The 21,712-nt window shown below is 46.4% G+C and overlaps 1 protein-coding gene across 8 annotated transcripts in view; it reads left to right on the top strand.

Annotated features, from left to right (window-relative positions):
• The window catches only part of ralgapa2 (Ral GTPase activating protein catalytic subunit alpha 2), an 855,222-nt gene that overhangs the window by 295,999 nt on the left and 537,511 nt on the right, over positions 1-21,712 (top strand). For all 8 annotated transcript variants that reach the window (XM_072505626.1, XM_072505670.1, XM_072505634.1 and 5 more), the window contains 2 exons: positions 2,953-3,051; positions 3,752-3,907. In XM_072505626.1, the coding sequence (XP_072361727.1) occupies positions 2,953-3,051; positions 3,752-3,907 (255 nt within the window). The remainder of the gene's footprint in view (positions 1-2,952; positions 3,052-3,751; positions 3,908-21,712) is intronic.

The following is a 21,712-nucleotide window of genomic DNA, read 5'->3' as shown; positions in this document are numbered from 1 at the left end:
ATTAGGTTAGAGGAGGAGGGCGGGTGGGAGACACTACACGTGTAGTGTCTCGGGTTTCCTCTCCACCAGAATTTATTGGTGAGGGTCTTCCCAGACGTCCGCGGGTCGACTTCCTGTTCCCGCATAAAACACTAATTTAAAAAAAAAAAATTCTCAGCTCCTGCTGAAATTGACTAACCAGCCAGCTCCACTCCCGCCGAAATCGACTGGCCTGCCCCTGCAAAGACAAGTGCTTTTAAAGGACAGACTTACCTCCCAGCAGCCACTTCCGCACTGCTCCCGCTGAAACTGACTCACCAGCTGTTCTCCCGCCGAAATCGACTGGCCTGCCCCTGCAAAGACAAGTGCTTTTAAAGGACAGACTTAACTCCCAGCAGCCACTTCCGCACTGCTCCCGCTGAAACTGACTCACCAGCTGTTCTCCCGCCGAAATCGACTGGTTCTAGACATTTACCCCATCAAATGTATTTAAACACTAAACATAATGAAGTGTTTATTAACTATTGTCTTGGAGTATTAATATTTATATGAATACATTGGAGTTTTGAGTTTGAAGATACTTTGACCAACATTTGCTGCCGTAGAGCACCTAACGATGTATCTGTTGGATGTACCCTTGCACATTGAGATTTTAAAAGTTTGTACGTGACAAATTGCTGAATGCATGAGCTTATAACACTGCAATGAGGAAAATGGCCGTTGGAACCTGAGTGAATAGGGAAAGCAACTGAGTGAATAGGGAAAGTCTTCTGAGCCAATCCGATTGAAAGGATTGAGAAATAATGAGGAAAACGACTGAGAATGGAATGCAAATTAGAGCAGGTAAATCCAATGTTGAATCAAGTGTAGAAAGAGAATTAAAGACTGGATTACAAGAGAATAAAAATTAAAAGGTTTGAAGAAAAGTACGCTTTAAAAGTTATGCACAGTTAGGGCAGCACAGTAGCACAACTGGATAGCACTGTGGCTTCACACGCCAGGGCCCCAGGTTCGATTCCCCGCTGGGTTACTGTCTGTGCGGAGTTTGCACATTCTCCCTGTGTCTGCGTGGGTTTCCTCCGGGTGCTCCGATTTCCTCCCACAGTCCAAAGACGTGCAGGTTAGGTGGATTGGCCATGATAAATTGCCCTTGGTGACCAAAAAGGGTAGGAGGGGTTATTGGGTTATAGGGATAGGGTGGAAGTGAGGGTTTAAGTGGATCGGTGCAGACTCGATGGGCCGAATGGCCTCCTTCTGCACTGTGTGTTCTATGTATTTATGCCTATGTAAAACCTAAAGGAATGAAACTCCATGAGGTTGGTTGGCAGTAATTTTTTCTGTATTCTTTCATGGGATGTGGGCATTACCGGCAAAGCCAGCATTTATTGTCCATCCCTAATTACCCTTGAACTGAGTGGCTTCTCACACCATTTCACAAGGCTGTTTCGAGTCAGCCACATTGCCGTGGGTCTAGAGTTATACATCGGCAGAGCTGCAACTTGGATAGCAACTTTTGGATAGCTATGTTTATGATGCATCAGTACCTCACCTTAACTTGGTGTATTTTTATGTATAAATCACATTGAGCGCCATTAGCTTCTGTTATTGTCGAGAAAATTCTGTTCCTGTCATCCTTTCATGAAGACAGAGCAACATTTAAACTTGAAAACCTTTTTCGATGTCATGCTCATGCATATACTTGCATACTTGGGCGGCACGGTGACAGTGGTTAGCACTGCTGCCTCACAGTTCTTGGGACCCGGGTTTAATTCTGGCCTCGGGTGACTGTCTGTGTGGAGTTTGCATTTTCTCCACGTGTCTGCGTGGGTTTCGTCTGGGTGCTCTGGTTTCCTCCCACAGACCAAAGGGTTAGGTGGATTGGACATCTAAATTGCGCCTTAGTGTCCAAAAGGTTAGGTGGGGTTATGGGAATAGAATGGAGGTGTGGGCTTAAGTAGGGTGTGCTATCCAAGGGCCGGTGCAGACTCAATGGGCTGAATGGTCTTTTTCTGCACTGTAAAGTCTATGATTCTATATACTTGCCCCTTGCCTGAGGTGCGGTGATCCTCAGGTTAAAGCACCACCAGTCAGCTTTTCCCCTCAAATCGGAAACAACCTTTGGTCATCTGGGACTATGACGACTTGAGCGTTACCTTATATTCATGCAATGGTTCTGAACATGTTCTCACCTTTTCACATAAATTGCTTTTGTTTGCATCACTAAGCATTGAGTGGAGGAACAAAATCATTCTTGTCAATATTTCTTTGGAAATTTCCAAGGCTGCTGAAGTAGGCCAGGGAGGAGATATCAGATTCCCTGAGAATGATTTTCCAATCCTCACTGTATACAGGGGAGGTACCTGAGGACTGGAGAAATGCAATTTTTGTCCGAAAGAAATGCCAAGCAATTATAGGCCGCTTATGTCGGTGGTGGGCAAATTACTGAAGTCAATCCTGAGAGGTAGGATTAACTGTCACATAGAAAGGCATGGACTAGTCGGGTATGGTCAGCCTGGATTTGTTAAATTTGAATGAATTTGTTGAGGAAGTGAAAAGAAGGGTTGATGAAGGTAGTGCAGTGGATGTTGTAGTGCATGGATTTTAGCAAGGCGTTTGACAAGGTCCCACATGGTCAAAAAAGTAATAGCCCATGGGATGCAGGGCAATGTGGCAAACTGGATATAAGTTGGCGTAGTGACAGGAAACTAAGGGTAATGGTCGACAAATGCCCTTGCAAATGGAATGTTGTTTCAAGTGGTGTTCCAAAGAGCTTAGTGTTGGAACCCTTACTGTTTGCGTTATATATTAATGATTTAGACGTGAACGTTGGGGGGGGGGGGGGGGGGAGAGGGGTGTTGGGGGCATAATTGGGAAATTCGCAGACGTCACACAATATTTTATTGCTTCTTGTGTCATTTGCTCTTTTTTTTTAACAGGTGTAAGATGATTGATTTTTTTTTTTCTTTCTTTTAGATTAGAGACAACCTGGGTATCAGTCTAGATAATCAGATTTCACCACAATCTCCAATTCTGATTCCACCTCTTCGTATGTTTGTGTCCTGGTTGTTTAAGGTAAACCAGTATAACTCGTATAATTTATTTTAATAATCAGAAGTATTGCAAAATTGAAATAAAAAAAGTAGATTTCGTCAACAATTGTAAGGAGTAAAATTAGGTCAACAGTTTCAGGTGTCATCTTTCATCAGAACTGTGAACAAAAAGTTGGATGGGCATTTTAGTTGGGTTGTAGTCGTGAGAGAGAAGTTGGCGAAGAAAAAACAGCTAATTTATTTAGAGAAGGTGTTCTCTTTATTCACAAAAAAAGGGCCAGTAGTTTGAGGACAATTAAGTTATAAGGAAATGTTTTTCAGGCAGATACCTGACATTGATCTAATACCAAATTGGAAAATTTCCGTTACTTAACTGTTGGTTTCACAGTGTTCCATTTGGCTTGGGTGCTAACCAATGCTGTCTTACAATAGAAATGTGAATAAATTCAAAATGTTCATGTATGCAACATACAGCAGATACCGGAAACATGAAATTTAAAAAAAAACAATGCTGCAGGTACTGTGCAGGTCAGGCAGCATCTGTGGAGGGGGAAACAGATCGATTACCTTTTATTAGTTTTGATGCATTTGCAGAAATGTGAAAATAAATGGGCATGTATTTGAAGTTGATCAAAGTGCGTATGCATCTTTAAAAAATTTAATGAGATATTGAATCATCAGAAAGCCTGGCAGTTTAATTGTATTGCTTTAACTTCCTTTAGGCAACAACGCTGCCCAATGAGTACAAGGAGGGAAAACTGCAAGCCTATAAATTAATCTGTGACATTATGACTAAGCGCCAAGATGTCTTGCCAAATTCAGATTTTTTAGTTCACTTCTATCATGTGATACACCGAGGAATTGTGTGTGAGGATCAGGTAATGCAATTATTTCCTTGTTCAAGCTTTAATTTAAAAGTCAGAATGAATTGTCATGTTCTAAACGAAAGCAAGGTTGTTCTAAAGTGTAAAGAAAAATCCTGGGGGAAAATAGTGACTTCGTAAAACAATTGACCGAATGACAAATGGGCTGAGTTCTGCTTTAAGCATTGCACGCCAAATGTTGCCGTAGTGTGCCCATTTCAACTGACAGACTCCTCCATTTCTGTCCTGTTTTAAATATTTTTTTAAAGACTTGAACTCTATGATCTCCTTTGTATTCCGATGTGAGACTGTAAATTGACGTTTTATTTCCGCATTTACTAAGTTCAGAGTGCCAAACCTTAAAAATCAAATATGAAGAGAATTAGCACAAAGCTCAAAGGTGCATAGAAGATACAAAGTACTGCTTTATGATATACTTCTAGTATTTGAAACAGAGGTCATCACCAAAAGAGCTGAGGAAATGGGAGATACCATGTGACCCAGTGTTCGTTCATGACCCAAGAAATGTTGTTGTGAGTTCTCTTTATATAGGTAATTATCTTGTGAATTCCACCAGAATCTCGATGATGGCTGAATCCAGAATAAAATTAGATTAACCTGATTTTGGGTATCACAGTATGACAAATGTTGGCGTTGTTGACTTATTGCCAACTGCCAGTATATTGATGCAGGGATTGACCAAAGTTTTTCTTCAATGTCAGGACAAATATTCAGGCTGTAAGAGTAGTCTGATTTCATATGCACCTGTCAATAGTGAATTTCTGATTAATTCCTGCTAGTTAATCATCTGAACCATTTATTGGAACCAACTATACAAACAGAGAATGTGGCGATCCAGATGATAAGGATCTCAATCACAACACTTAAGTGATGTATATAATAATGGAAGTGTTTTCCTTGTCATCAAAGCATAGTTGATTTATCAGTCAAATTGCAAATATACTTTTCTCAAATATCAGCTGGTTTTGGCATTGGAACTCACAATTATGACCTTTGAATACTAGTAAAGCAATATTTCTGAATCTTGAGATCTTCTCACTGGGTGAGAAAATAGCTTTGAACACCTTACCTCTGTCTGGAAAAAGTTACAGTGCCATGAACATCAAAGTTCACCTGTAATTGTAACCGTTCACATTTTCTTGGCATCTTTCTGCATTTCAATAAAAGTCATTTGCAATACCTAACTTTTAACATCAGCCACTTGTTCAATATTATAAATACCCTGTTAAAATGTTTTGTTTGTGCGCCTTTCACAGTATGCGTTTGCAGTTTATCCTTGCAATTAGCTCTCAAGTAAACAATAATGCTCTGTAGTTAATTCTGTGGCCTGAGATGTGCACTGTGTCAATTCACCTCAGGCTCTTTTACCTCTGGGGTTTTAGACTTGAATCCTCCCTGGGTAATCATCTGTCTTCTGTATCGATTAAGAATTCTTATATTTGCAGAGATGTCCTGAATGACTCCAGTTGCACATTTGCTTACCAGTTCAAAGACACTTGTAGCAGCAACAACTTTCAAGTACTTAATTTAACACTTTTAGTGTTCTAAGCTGTTCGGCAGGAATGTTAGCAAACAAAATTTGCCTCTGAGTTATCCAAGGAGATGTTAGAACAAGTCGGCAAAACCTTGGACCAAAGAGGTGAATTTTAATAGTCTTAAAAGGAGAACAGAGAGGTAGAGAGAAATACAGTTTTAGGATGAACTCCAGACCTTATAGCCAAGGCAGCTGAAGGCACTGTCTCCAACAGTGGAATGATGAAAATTGGGGATCTGCAAAAGGCCAGGATTGGAGGAGAGCAGAGATCTTTGGAGGCCTGGAGAAGGTTACAGTGCTGAGGAGGGGTGAGGTCAAGGAGGGTTTTGAAAATGAGGATGGGCATTTAAAATTTTTTTTTTTTTTGAAAATCTTTTTTTATTGGGTTTTCTCATATTAATGCTTATATGCATAACATTTTTCTTGCCCGCGCTAATTTGCTTCATTTTACAGAGAGGCTTGTTTTGTCCTTCATTTAACTAACGATATGAACATTTTGTTGCCCTCTGGATCTGGATTCCCCCGTCGCCCCCATTGGTTTCAGCACCCGTCCTCTTCTCTTGTGGTTTCCCCATTTTCCTCCCCCACCCCCGGGTTGCGCAGTCCTTTGGTTCTTCATCTTATTTTTCCTGGCTTACTCCTCGTTGCTGGCTTCGAACAGGTTTTGGAACAGGCCGACAAACTGCCCTCAAGTATCTATCCAGGAAGCCTTCCTCTGACTCTCGGATGGCGTACTTCTCCAGGTGGAGAAATTCCGAGAGGTCAGCGAGCCAATCTGCAGCTTTGAGTGGTGCTGCTGATCGCCAGCCGAGCAGGATTCTCCGGCGTGCGATTTGGGAAGCGAAAGCAAGGGCGTTAGCCCCATCCCCATGTGCTGCTCTGGCTACTCCGATACCCCAAAGATTGCTACTATTGGGCATGGCTTCACCCTCACCCCCACAACCTTGGACATTGCCTCGGAGAAGGCTGTCCAGAACCCAGCAAGCTTGGGGCAAGCCCAAAACATATGGGTGTGGTTGGCCGGGCCCCTCTGGCACCGCTCACATTTGTCCCCCACCTCCAGGAGGAACCTGCTCATTCGGGTTCTGGTCAGGCGTGTTCTGTGCACCACTTTGAGCTGCATTAGGCTGAGCCTTACGCAGGAGGAGGTGGAGTTCACCCTGCTCAGTGCTTTGCGCATTTTAAAATTTTGGACATTGCCAGACTAGGAGCCAATATCGGTCAGCGAGCACAAGGATGATGAGTAAATGTGACCTAGTGCGAATTCCGATATGGGCAGTAGGGCTTTGGATGAATTAAGTTTACTGAAGGTGCAAGGTGGGAGGCCTGCTCGGAGACTTTTGGAAGAGCCTAATGTAGATCGTATCACCACTTTTGACACCTCCACTGCCTCCAAGTTAGCATGTTTCATGTCGGCTATTCAGTCATAGATTCATATTCACAGAGTTATACAATACAGAAGAGGCTCTTTGGCCCATTGAGTTTGCACTGACAAAACTGCATTAAATCTACACTAATCCCACTTTCCAGCACTTGGCCCAGAACCTTGAATATTATGATATTTCAAGTGCTCATCTATATACTTTTTAAAGGTTGCAGGCTGTGCATTCGAGACTTCCACCACCCTCTGGGTCAAATCCCCTCTAAAACTCCTGCCCCTCACCGTAAAATTATGCCACCTTGTTTTTTCAAAAAACTTATTTATTCCAAATTTATTCAAACAGCTACAAAACATAAATAATCCAGGGAACACACTCCCCAGTTCACGGTTTTACAGTCTGTACTGTTGCTAACTTTTGGTTGATTCAATTGGCTCTGTTTTATAACCTTTGCTCTTGAGTCGCCAGGTATCTTTATGATACCGCTATGAGGTTCAAGTCCAAGTAATGATCAATAACTCAATACGCCGATTAGTAAGATTCAAATCAAAGCACATTTATTATACACAGTAATCGCTACTCATGCACAAATTCTACGTCTAAGCTACTTCTATAACTAACAGGCCTATACTTAGCTTCGGACTGGCCCACCAGGTCAGGGGAACAAATGGCCTTTCGTTCGGGTTCTGAGTCTGCGGGATTTGAAGTTGGTACGGATTGGTAGCTAGGAGCACCTATCTCGTAGCGAGCGTTGACTTAAGACTTACTGGATATCGGCGGCAGTTGAACCGGTCAAGGTTGGTTCGCGTTGCTGAGTGACCAGGTCAAGAAGAACGATTTGAACTTGGGGCTTAACTCTTATAGTCCCCAGGGGCTTCCCGCCTTTCGGGGCGGACCCTGTACCTGGTTCCAAGTGATTGGACTTGGTTCCAATCGCTTGGTTCGATTTCTCCAATACTGGAGCGGTTCCCTGATTGATGGGCGGTCTTGAGGTGTTCGTTAACCTCTTTTGTGTTGGCTCCTGCTGGCGCCGGGGAGTCTGGCTTAGCTTTGTTTGTCCCAAATGTTGCGATTGTTCCCGGGGATCGCTTATTAGTATGTAGATGGCTGCTACATTTTTATGCAGATGGCTGCTTGTATCGATGCTGTCTGGGCTTTTGCAGAGTTTAATACACAGTAACTTGCACCTGCTGGTTTCTGCCTGTGTTGGCTGAATTTCCCTGCAGCCTTTGCTGTTCTCCATTTTACATCGGGAGTTGGCCAACCCAGGTGGCTACAGTACATATCCCCCCTCCTCCCCCTGCCCCGCCCGTGCAACAAACAATTCCTCAAACGTGGCCATGAACAGTCCCCATTGTGCCTCAAAGCCCTCCTCGGAACCCATCAGTTCAAACTTACTCTTCTCCAACACGGAGGAAATTGTACAGATCCCCTAGCCAGGCCCTCACCCCTGTCCGCAATTACAGTAAAATTCTCCACCGGGCTGTCAGAGAGATGAAGACCATGACATCAGCCTCCCTCCCCTCCATCAGCTTCAGCTTCTCCGATATCCCATAGGGCCTGACCTCCACCCCCACAATCTCTGCTAACATCCTGGACACTCCCGCCCGGTATCTCTCTAGCTTCTCACAACTCCAGAACATATGTGTGTGGTTTGCTGGTCCCCGCCCACACTTCTTGCACTCGTCTGCCACTCAACCTCGCCCGAGTCGTATGCACCGTGTGTACCACCTTAAACTGTACAAAACTCGTCCTCTCATACGAGGAGGTTGAATTCACCCTAAGCAGTGCCTCACTCCACATTCCGCAACCTATAATGCAACAAGTTCGGTAGCGCCAACCCCACTTTCTGCCTCTTCACCCGTGGCAGCTTCCCCGCCCATACAAACTCCGAAATGACTGTATCCAAGTTCCGAAAAAAGGCCGTTGAATAAAAATCGGAAGCTTCTGGAATATAAATAAGAACCAGGATATTCATTTTCACCACTTGAACCCTCCCTGCCAGCGTCAGATGCAGTGTATCCCACCTCCTAAAATCCTCCCTCATCTCTTCCACCAACTTTGTAAGTTCCACTTAATAGCGTCGCCCACTCTCCCGTCACCTGGATCCCCAAATACCTAAACTATCCCTGGCTACCGTGAATGGTTGACCCCTAAACTGGTTCTCCGACCCGACTCGTTCACCAGGAACACCTCACATTTTCCCACAGTCAACTTATAACCTGATAAGGCCCCAAACCTCTCTAATGGGCTCATAATTCTCCACGTACTCTCTAGCGGGTCTGACACATACAACAGCAGGTTATCTACATATAGCGACACCCGGTGCTCCCTGCTCCCCCGCCTAATCTCCTGCCAGTCTAACCCCCTGCCACTCTAACCCCGTGCCACTCTAACCCCGTAAGGACCATCGCCGAGGGATCCATCACCAGCGCAAACAATAGCGGCGGCAGCGGGCACTCCTGCATCGTTCCTCTGTGCAAACCGAAACTCTGTGGGTTCATCTCTGGCCTGTACGCTCGCCACTGGGGTCACATACAACAGATGCACCCATGCCACAAACTTCAGCCCAAACCTTCCCCGGACCTAAAACAGGTACCGCCTCTCCACCCTTAAAACTGCCTTCTCCGCATCCGTTGACACCACCACCTCCAGTACCCATCCGTTCTCTTGACGGGGTCATGATCACATTCAGTAATTGCCTTATATTGCTCGAGAGTTGCCTGCCCTTCACAAAGTCCATTAGATCCTCTGCAACCACCCCCGGAACGCATCCTTCTATTCTCCCCGCCACTAACTTAGCAAGCACTTTGAATTCCGTGTTTAACAGTGATCTGGGCCTATGTGAGCCACATCCTTTTCTTTGTTATAAGTGTGATCATCGCCTGTGTCATTGTTTCCAGCAGCTCCCCTTTCTCCACCACCTCACTAAATGGCTCCAGAAGGTGTGGTGCCAATTCCGCCTCAAACTCCTTGTACATTTCCGCCGGGTAACTGTCCAGCCTCGAACCCTTCCCCGACTTCATCGTTTTTATACTCTCCATTGCCTTTCTCAGCCCTAAAGGCTCCTCTAGCGCCTGCTACATCTCTCCATCCAGAAATTCCAGCCCTTCTAAGAACCGCCCCATATCCCTTTCTTCATCCCACCCAGGTCCCTCACTTCCTTTGCACTCGCAAACACAATCTTTTTACTCAGCAAAATGGCCAGCCGTGTGTCTTTGAGTCAAACCCCAAATGAAATACCTGACCCACCCATCCTTTTCTCAGCCTGACCTGGCCCCCGCCTTCAGACTCCTTAGGTGCGCAAAGACTCAAGATCTCTTCAATGGCCCATTGAGACCCCACACCTTCCATGTCATAAGTCTTACCGGAGGCTTGCACTTTCATTCCCCTCTACCATCCACCATCCTCGTCTATTGGCTCTGTTCCCTTTAAGTTCGCCCTGTGCCGGGCGCATCCAAGATGGCCCCCTTCTCCACCCCTGACCACGCCTCTTCTCCAACCATGCCACGTCGCATGACCCTCCCCCTATCCCCATGGCCATCTCTCTTGGCCATCCCCCCCCCCCCCCTGCTTCCTATCCATCCTGCCCATACCCCTCATAATTTTATACACTTCGATCAGGTCCCCCTCAGCTTCTCTACTCACTTCGTAGCTCAAATGCTCCATCCCAAGCAACATCCTGGTGAATTTCCCCTACACCCCCTCCAGTGCAATTACATCCCTCCTATAGTGAGGTGACCAGAACTACACACAACACTTCAGCTGTGGCCTAAGCAAAGTTTTGTTCAGCTCCGACATAACCTCCCTGCTCTTATTATAATCTATGCCACGAGTGATAAAGGCAAGTGCCCCGTATGCTGCCGTAACTACCCTATTAACCTGTCCTGTCGCCTTCAGGGATCTGTGCACCAGCACTCCAAGATCCCTCTGTTCCTCAAGTTCCTAGTGCCCTGCCATTAATTTGAGTACTTCTTTGTCTTGTTACTTCTTCCAAAGCGCATCACCTTGCACTTTTCAGGGTTACATTCCATCTGCCTCTGATCTGCCCATCTGATCAAACCGTCTCTCTCCCTGCAACCGAAAACCTTTTCACTCTTCAGACTTTTCAGTTTTCCTTGTCATCCTCAAGCTTATCACCTACCCGCCATTCTCATCTGTTTTGTTTTTATACATCACTAACAGTAAAGGATTTAGCACTGATCCCTGTGGTATGCCACTGGACACCAGCCTCCTGTCACACAAACAGCCTTCTACCACTATCCTCTGTCTCCTACCACTAAGCCAGTTTTGGATCCAACTTGCCAAGTTACCCTGGATCCCATGTGCTCTTCCTCCTTTATCAGTCTCATCCAGCATTGGATGAAGTTCTTCCATTTCGATTTTGAGAAGGACGAAGTCTTCAGTCCTCACCACAAACTCAGTTCGCCAGCCCGTGGTTTCATTTGTCTTCCACTGTGCAAAGCAGAACCAGTCTGTTTACTGTTACTGGAGAGGCATGAAGGGGTTTGTCGATTTGATTGGGTTGGGGAATCTAGGCTTGCCCGATGTTGATGATATTAGGCTCAGTTTGAGTGGTATATGTGGTTGGAAGTTTGAAATGTAATACCATTGTGGTGTTTTTATAGCATAGGTTTTCCTTCACAATAAATTCATGCTCAAATATACTCCGATTAGTCGGGTTGGCAAATTCACTTGGTATTCGGGTGGCAGGAACTTCCCGCTTTACATATCACTCATGCCTGACTCTACTGTGCTTGTTCTGCATTTTTATGTATGAAGGTTGAAGTTGGGGTATCTATTTCTGTGCAATTCCACATTTCACTGACACGAGTGTCCAGCTCCAGGCTCCAAACCGTGATACAGAGGATGAAAATCTAGGGAAGGAGTGTTATAATATTTTCGCTGAAAAAAAATCATATTTAGCTTCTTAATATTTTAGTTTGTGTATAGGGCGAAGGTTTTGGGCACGGACCTTCGGGTTCCTCCAGTATCAGTCACATATCAACTTGACATGGGTTTAGTTTCTGGTTTCACATCTGTTGAATGACTGGACTGTCCCAGATTACCAACTTGTCTTGACCTTCTTGCTCCAACTGCTGGAGTATTTATCACTATCTCTAATTGGCCAAGTACTTGCTTTGGCTACAGGAACAGTACTAATCTATGTCTTATCCTAAACAAGGGAAGCTTCATGTTTCTCATCGCATAGCCTCAGGCAGGTATTTGCCAATGACAGTTCGACTCTTCTGCCTCTGAGAAGGAGGAGATGGGTGACGGATCTGCTATTTTTTCTTTTTTTTTATAAATTTAGAGTGCCCAATTCGTTTTTTCCAATTAAGGGGCAATTTACCATGGCCAATCCACCTAATCTGCACATCTTTGGGTTGTAGGGGCGAAACTCACTCAAACACGGGGAGAATTGTGCAAACTCCACACGAACAGTGACCCAGAGCCGGGATCAAAACCTGGGACCTCGGCGTCGTGAGACAGCAATGCGAACCACTGTGCCACCGTGCTGGATCTGCTATTTTAGAAGCTCAGACTTGATAAATTCCATCGTGTTCTGTAAGCTGTCATGTTCCAAGTTCCACGACTCGGATTCTTGAGGAGAAATCGGAATCAATTGAGAAAGGAGCTTTATTCCCAAGGGGTGTTTAAAATTCGTCTGGCTTGCCACCAGATATCCTGAGTAATTCAAAGATAAACATACCACCAAGATTGACTTGGCTGGTTTTCAGGTAGGAATTTGATGCAAACTAATTCTGACAGCACAGAACTATAGGTTAAACTGCTGATGCTGGGAGAAGTAACCTTTGAGTGTTGTAAACATAGGAGCCAGTATGGCTATCCAGGATGCTGTTGTGTCCATTTCTCTCAAGTTTTCAGACTTTCAGAAGAGACTGATAGGACATAGTAGCTCACCTGACGATCAGGTATTTTAAAAAGCATTAAATAAATTCATGAGCCATTCCAAATATGCCCTGAAGAGGGCAGTTTTGGAAAGCTCTGAGGTCAATGAAGTTTGCATCAGCAAAGCAGCAATCAATTTTTTTAAATTAAGGAACCCAGCCATCTAGAATGACCAATATGATTATTTTTATAATGTTTATCGTCACAGGTAGGCTTACATTAACACTGCAATGAAGTTACTGTGAAAATCCCCTAGTCGCCACACTCCGGCGCCTGTTTGGGTACACAGAGGGAGAATTCAGAATGTCCAATTCACCTAACAGCACATCTTTCGGGACTTGTGGGAGGAAACCGGAGCACCCAAAGGAAACTCACGCAGACACGAGAGAACATGCAGACTCCACACAGATAGTGACCCAAGCCGGGAATCAAACCTCGGACACTGGTGCTGTGAGGCAACAGTGCTAAGTACTGTTATTCCCTTTTTTAAGAAGAGCTTGTTATATCCTCCTCTTCTTCCACCATTCATTGTTACACTGGATTGCTAAAGTTGCTTTTTTGAAAATCTTATTTAATGGCTACATTCTATGAAATCATTAAATATCGGATAGTGTTTGATATGGTTATGGCTGTTTGCTACCCATGCCTCCATCGTTTAAACTAAAATTGGAGCACTCATTTTCTTGAGGCAGTCAAGATGTGAAAATTGAGTTTAGAAACTGTTGTTTACTGAATGTAGGAAGTATTTCACCAGGTCAAGAAAGTTCAGTATTTCGCTCTCATTACTGCAGTCCCCAAGGGAGGACAATTTTTGACTGACGTGAACTCCTTCAGCCTGACATTGAAGTCCAAGGTGGTCACACTAGCACAGATAATACAGACAGTTCAACTACGACACCAGCTAGCCGAAGAAATGTATATTGCCGATCTGAAATTGTGAATGCCTTGGGTCAGTATCAAGAGAATAGACTGCATGCACAATGTACCACCATGTGGGATGAAGTTACTTTTTCCCGTGCCCCAAAATGACCATGTCAATAGTGATCATATTTTGAAGGAAGTGACTTCCGGTGATGGGGATGTGCTCAGCAGTCGCACATCAGATGGCTCTCCTCCGGGTGATGGACGGAAGACGTCCCTCACCAGGGAACTGAAGGAGATAAAAGACGATATTAAGGCCAAAATAAAGGTGGCAGTCAAAGTGGTAGAGGCGCTGGCCACCATGCAGGTGGCCCTCGACAGTATGGGAAAGTGATTGGAGGCCCGGGGAGCACAATAAAGGAGTTGGAATAAGCCTCGACGGACCAGAGCGACCGAATCGGCCCCTGCAGGCCAAAATGAAGAGGCTGGTTGCGACCCAGGGGAGCCTGATAGGGAAGGTGGAGGACCAAGAAAATCGGTAGAGTCGACAGAACGTCAGAATAGTGGGCCTGCTAGAAGGAATCGAGTGCAGGGACCCGACCAACTATGTGGCCCAAATGCTGGGTAACATATTGGGGAGAGACAGCTTCCCCAAGCCGCTGGAGATCGACAGGGCTCACAGGTCGCTCTGGCTGAAACCCAAGGCAGGGAGCAGCCAAGAGCAGTCATTGCCAAACTGCGCAAATACCAGGACCGGGAAAGAATCCTTCGCTGAGCCAGACAAACGAAGGCTTGCAGCTGGAAGGGACACAAAATCAGAGTCTGTCAGGACATTGGGGCAGACCTGGCAAAGCGCAGGGCGGAATTTAATAAGGCAATATCGGCCCTATACAAAAACAATATTAAATTTGGGGTGCTGTGCACAGCCAGGCTCCGGATTACACACCAGGGCAAGGAACATTATTTCAATGAAGAAGCGGACTAGTACAAAAGAACAGTCTAGACCATCCACAAAGCAGATGGGGATAAAGAAGGAGCAGAGGAGACCGGGAAGAACTAATGGACAATTTTGAGCGGGATTTCATCGCCTCGTTATGAACAGGGAAACCAGTTTGTAGAAATGAGGGGGTGAGTGTAACAGAGCGCAGGAGGGGGTGAAGAGGAGATGGAGGGATACCAACAGAGCGGGCATAGGAGGGGGTCAGACTGACCCCAGGAGGGCGAGCCACCACACTGGAGGGAAAGCTAGCGCCAGGAGGTATGAGAGTGAGGCGGGGGTGCACAGAGCATCTCACACCAGTGAGACCACGCCTGGCAAAGGGGGGCGGAGGTGGGGGAGGAAGGTAAGCAGGAGAGGTAAACCGAAGTGAGGACGGGGCAGGAGGGAGACATGGGGAGGGTAGGGGGCAGCAAGAGTGGGGGGGAAACAAATCCGCAGAGGGAACAAAACAACAGGGCCAGGGGGGGAAGGCTCTAGACAGGCTTCAGCAGGTCAGTCTCTGAAACGTTGAACAAGATGACACTTGCAAGTAGCCTTGGAGGGTCCCTGAACAAAGTGAAAACCGGAGTGCAGGGGCTCACCCACATGGCGTTCACACAAATGGCAGCCATGTTGGGTGGCCCTTGGACAAAAGGAAACTCCGGAGCACAGAGGCTCAGTCTCAGTGAGTATGGTGACCCTGACCATTTTGGATGGTCCCCTAACAAAGGAAAACCCCAGAATCAGTATAGTCACCTGAAACGTCAGGGGACTTATTGGCCAGGTGAGTCTTCGCCCACCTAAAAGGGAAAAGGAGCGATTGTGGGTAAGAAAGGGATGGGTGGGACAGATGTACCATTTATGTTATGGGACGAGAGCTAGGGCAGTGGCCATACTGATAAATAAGAGGACGGTGTTTACTGCGACAAAGACGGTTATAGGCCAAGAGAGACGATATGTCATGGTCAGAGGTGTCCTAGACGGGGCACTGGTGGTCCTGGTGATCGTGTACGCTCCCAACTGGGACAACACGGAATTCGTAAAGAAGACCATGGCGTAAATCCCAGACATAGATACGCATCGACTGATCATTTGAGGGGGGGGGGGACTTTAACTGTGTACAGGATCCACTGACGGACAGGTCAAACCCCAGAACGGGGAAAATAGGCATGGCTAGAGAACTGATTCCCCAAGGATTCCCCAAAAAGTCCTACAGAGAAGAAGAAAAATGGGGGCCTGGCCCTCCTAAACTTACAATCCTACCACTGGACAACCATGCGGAAAGAGTAAGGGGGTGGGTCAAAGAACTCATGGAATGAGTGAAGCTGGAGGAGAGTTCCTGTATACGGACGACCCTGTGGGCCCTCGCCACGGCAGCGCTCCCATCCCCGCCAGCAAGACACTCAGCAAGCCCAGTGGTGGTAGCCACCCTCGAAACCTGGAACCAGATGAGGCAGCACTTCGGCTTGACTGAAATGTCCACCATAGCCCCCATCTGCGGCAACTACAAGTTTGCACCAGCCATGCTAGACACCACCTTTAGGAGTGGGGAGGGGGGCACTGGCTGTTAGGGATTTTGAGGACAGGCGAGCGATCTTCGAAGAACTGACAGAGAGTCTGCATCGACTCAAAGGGAACAAATTCCGACACCTACAGGTGAAGAACTTTCTCCTCAAGGAGACAACCGCATACCCACGAACCCTGAAAAACGCAATGCTAGAGGAAATACTGGACACGGGTATTCTGGGAAGGGGGAACTGCGGGGACCTGTATGGACGACTATTAGAAAGGGCTCCCCACTGTGCGAAACAAGGAAAAATGGGAGGAATAATTAAGGATGGAAAGAGGGTGGGGACTCTGGAGCAAAGCACTGAGCAGGGCCAACTTCACCTTTACTCGCGCAAGGCTAAGCCTCATGCAACTGGAAGTGGTGCACAGAGCACATTTGACAAAACCCGTATGAGCAGGTTCTTCTGGAGGTGGAGGCCCGGCCTACCACATCCACCTTCTTCGAGGCAATGTGCAAGGTTATGGGGGTGAGGGAGGAGCTGTGCCCAAGAGTGGCAGTCGTCGGTGTATCGGACCAGCCAGAACCATTCATGGGGAAAGTGGCCGATACCCTTGCCTTTGCTTGTCTAATCGCCTGCCAAAGATTCTTGCGTGGCTGGCGATCAGCACCATCCATAGCTGCAGACTGGCTGGCAGACCTGTCAGAATTTCTCCACATGGAGATCAATTTCTCTATCCGAGGATCAGAGGGGCCTTCCAAGAAACGTGGAGGCCTTTCACCAACTTGTTCCAGGACCTTTTCGAAGTCAACAGCCAATAAAGCGGGGGGGGGGGGTCACACAGGAGCCAATGAGACAGCAGGGAACAGACGGCGGGAGGGGCGAGGCAGGGAGAGAGGAGGGGGTGGCTGAACGGCCAGAATGGATAATAGGGGCCTAGAGCAAGACCACAAAGAACAGAACCCCCAAAGAAACGGGATGCGGGGAGGGGGATTTGCAATCGACAAAGGGAAGGGGATGGGTGGCACGGTAGCACAGTGGTTACCACTGTTGCTTCACAGCGCCAGGACTCGATTCGAATTCTGACTTGGGTCACTGTCTGTGCGGAGTCTGCAAAATCTCCCCGTGTCTGCGCGGGTTTCCTCCGGGTGCTCTGGTTTCCTCCGGATGCTCTGGTTTCCTCCCACAAGTCCCGAAAGACCTGCTTGTTAGGTGAATTGGGCATTCTGAATTCTCCCTCAGTGTACCCGAACAGGCGCCATAATGTGGTGACTAGGAGATTTTCACAGTAACTTCATTGCAGTGTTAATGTATGCGTACTTGTGATACCAATAAAGATTAAAAACGAAAGAACACCATATATGTAAATAGATGACAATCGCCTATTGCATGATATGAGACCTAAGAAAATACCTTAAAGCAACAAAATGGCTGGGGGGCGGGGGCAAGGGGGTTGGGGAGGGTTGGGCCATTACCAATGGAAATTTCATGTATATTGTACCTGATGTACATACCGTTGTGTACAGCGTATAAAATGAAAAAACACAATAAAACATTTTTTTTTAAATTGAAGGAAATAAACACCACCATTGTACCGATACCTAGAAGAACTAGTTGATCCAGATGTTCTCCAAAAAGGGAAAACATCTAATAATTCCTATCATGTGGTACTTGTGATCAATCAACAATTCCCTGATATGCCCAATACAGGTTTATTCAAAGGAACCTCATTATTGGGAGAAAAAGGTAGGCAGATTTGTCGCCAAATGAAATGTAATACAAACTCACTATCATATTATGCCACTCAGTTTCATAGTACTATCTGTTCCAGAAGTTATTTATATGACTGTGAAAGCTGTATTTCCTTCCTCATTAATCTTGTTTCCTAAGAAAGAGTTTCCACCAAAGAACATTCATGGCCCTTCAGTAGTGGTTTTAAGGTGTACGTCCACCACCACCTTTGGCATTAGTGGTCATTGCCTTTGGAGTATGGACAGGTCATCTGGACTGTCTGGGTAGGAGGTTATGGAATTCTTTATGCAGAACCTACCATTTATACAGATGCTATTTGTGTGACTTGCTATAAACTGCTTTAAAAGGTTGAGTTATTTGTTTGACACCCCAGACAGAAGAAAAAAAACCAGCGTTAACACTTTGTGGAATAATCAAACTATACCTTTAATATGGAAATAATTTGTTCCATGTCCATTATATCCAGATGATCATGGGTGACAGCTTGAGCTTCAATTCTTCAGTCTTTGATATTTTGCATTCACCTTCTGTGCACAGTAAGGCCGTGGCTAATTTCCTCACACTGTCACTGGAGGAATGAGTAATGCTCTACAAATTACAGGGCGTTGTTGTAACATAAGTGTCATGATATTTAGATCAGCATATCATGGTGCAATCAAACACACACTGATGGACATGCAGTAGGACCAACCAACACACACACAACATCGCAGCCAATCACCAGTGAGAGCACACGCACTATAAAAACAGGGGACACTACAGTTCCCACGGATTCCAGCAGCTGCCAGCTCAGAGCACCGAGCTCAGAGCCGCCACTCAGACATTCACCATGTGCTGAGTGCCTCACCCAGATAGTAATAGGACAGGGTCCACAGATTAGCTGGTAATGCACGTACCCAAGTTAGCAGTGTGCTGTTACAGTTGAGTAGTTAATAAAATTGAGTTACACCATCTCCAGCCGTGTTGGATCGTTTGTACACCAGAACACCCAACACGACATGATACCAGAAGTGGATGCAAACCAGCGCCTGTGAGACCTACCTGCAACGCATCAGCAATCCGCCGTCCTGCATCATGGAGAACATCAACCCGCCGCTGCCGCTCCGAATCGCTGGCAATCTCGGGGTCAATTGGAAACTGTTCAAGCAGCGCTTCTAACTCTTCCTCGAGGCCACAGACAGGGGGAATGCATCAGACACCAGGAAGATTGCCCTTCTTCTCTCCATGGCGGGGCAACACGCCATCCACATTTTTAACTCCCTTACATTTGCGGACAGCGAGGATAAAACCAAATACAAGACGGTGCTCCTGAAGTTCGACGAACACTTCAGCCTTAAAGTAAACGAGAGCTTCAAAAGGTACCTGTTCCAGCAGCGCCTGCAGGGTAAGGACGAAACTTTCCAGTCTTACTTAACAAACCTCCGCATCCTCGCACAGCCCTGCGTCAATGGGACCACCTCTGACTCCATGATACGCGACCAGATAGTTTTCGGAGTCATGTCGGACACCCTGCACCAGCAGCTCCTTCGGGTCAAGCAACTCACCCTGGCGACTGCCTGCGTCCTGCATGAGAATGCCACCAGCCGGTACTCTCACATCCAGGCGGCCGAAAAGGCGTGGCACGGGCCCCACGAGGCAGAGCGGGTCCAGATGATCGAGTACCTCCCGGGCCGCAGCCTGGAGGAGGCCGGCCATTTTGCGCGCTTTCCGAGGCCTCCCGCGCTTGTACGCGCCAAAAGAGGGGACGCTGATGCAGAGGAACGCGATGCGCAGGTGCGCACTACGCAAGACCGCATCGTGCATGCGCGGTGGCGCAATGAACGCACTGACGCCACGACGTATGGCAACTGTGGCTCCGCCCATTTAAAGCGGCAATGTTCTCCTAAAGCGCGACAATGCCTACGCTGTGGCAGGTTGGGCCACTATGCTGCCTGCTGTCGAGCAGCTCACCCTGCCAACTCGTACCCGTTTAACCAGCCTCGCAGAAACGTTCGGGCAATTTAACCCACGTTCACAGAGTTCGATCCCGACATCACACAGACCAGTGACACTGAGGGCAGGGAGCCCTTGCGCGTTGCTGTCATCAATAAGAAGAAGCTGTCCCCGAGTCGAATGCATCAGCCGCTGTCAGTACACAGCATTGCTCCGGATGACGAGTGGTGTGCCACCCTGGCGGTCAACCCGAATTTGGCGGTCAACCCGAATTTGTCGCCCACCTGAGAGACTTAATTTATGAACCGTTTCATATTGGACTCACTGACTTATTCTGACATACTGTTTCAGGCTTTTTGCCATACTGTTTAAGATTTTGTTATTGTTTGTTAATGACATTGGTTTCGCTCTTGGTGTAACATAGTTAGTTTCTGCACCTGGCACCTTCCTGTGTATATAGTATAGCCACATGTACATATTGTTGTAAATATTGCACACACATGATTAGATGCACTCACCACACTTCTTTATTTATTATCATGTAGGCACATATTCTTTGCGAAAAGGGGGGATGTCATGATATTTAGATCAGCATATCATGGTGCAATCAAACACACACTGATGGACATGCAGTAGGACCAACCAACGCACACACAACATCGCAGCCAATCACCAGTGAGAGCACACGCACTATAAAAACATAGGACACTACAGTTCCCGCTCATTCCAGCAGCAGCCAGCTCAGAGCACCAAGCTCAGAGCCTGCCATTCAGACATTCACCATGTGCTGAGTGCCTCACCCAGATAGTAATAGGACAAGGTCCACAGATTAGCTGGTAATGCACGTACCCAAGTTAGCAGCGTGCTGTTACAGATGAGTAGTTAATAAAATTGAGTTACACCATCTCCAGCCGTGTTGGATTGTTTGTACATCAGAACACCCAACACGACAATAAGCTTTTGTTATTAGTCGAACTATGGAACATGGGTTCAAAATATTTTGTGATTACGGATATATTAGCTATGAGGTATTGACATATTACCCCTCAATTGTCCAGCCCACAGTAATACCTCTGTATTTTATAAAAATGGCATAGCAAATCGTTAGCTGATTTCTAGTAAAAAGCAGATGTTTATGTTTTGATTCCTTGCAAATGAACTTGTTTCTTTGTTTGGAAAGAGGTCAATAATAGAAGTCCATATCTGAGCAGTGGGTGTCATTCAAAATTGAAATAGAGAGATGCAAAGCCATCATGCTCCCGTACAGGTAAAGGATGGGATCAAAAAGTCCAGAGAACCCTGGATGTCAATCGGAATACAGGATTGGATAAGAAAAGAGAGCAAGGCTTATGGCAGATACAGAGGGCTGAAACCAGTGGTTGCCTGAGCGGAGTATAGAAAGTGCAGGGGATACTTGAAAAGAAATCCAGTGAGTGAAGTGAGGGCATGAAAAAACACTGGCAAGCAAAATAAAGGAAAATCCCATGGTGTTTTATAAGTATGTGAAGGGCAAGAGGATAACCAGGGAGAGTAATGGGACCAAAGTGGCAACCAATCTGTGGAGCTAAGAGATGCAAATGTGGTACGAAATGAGTATTTTGCATCTGTGTTAACGATGGAGAAGCCCGATGTAGGTCTAGAAAGCAGGGATGGGCCCAGATGAGATGTATCCCAGGCTTTTGTGTGAGGGAATAGAGGAGATTATGTAATTTTCCAATTCTCTCTGGCCACAGGTGAGGTGCCAGAGACTAGAGGTCAGCTAATGTGGTACCATTATTCAGGAAGAGGGAAGGACCAGGTAATTACTGATCCCCCCCCCCCCCCCCCCCCCACACACACACACACATTCCCATCGATCATTAATGTGCCCTATAAACAGCAAGGGACCTAGCACCGATCCCTGCAATATACCAGTACCAGTGAGTCTACCATCAGTGGTAA

The sequence above is a fragment of the Scyliorhinus torazame genome, chromosome 1 (assembly GCF_047496885.1).
Source record: "Scyliorhinus torazame isolate Kashiwa2021f chromosome 1, sScyTor2.1, whole genome shotgun sequence".
Lineage (NCBI taxonomy): Eukaryota > Metazoa > Chordata > Chondrichthyes > Carcharhiniformes > Scyliorhinidae > Scyliorhinus > Scyliorhinus torazame.
The sequence above is the reverse complement of the archived record's forward strand: the minus strand, read 5'-3'. Positions and strand labels throughout refer to the sequence as shown.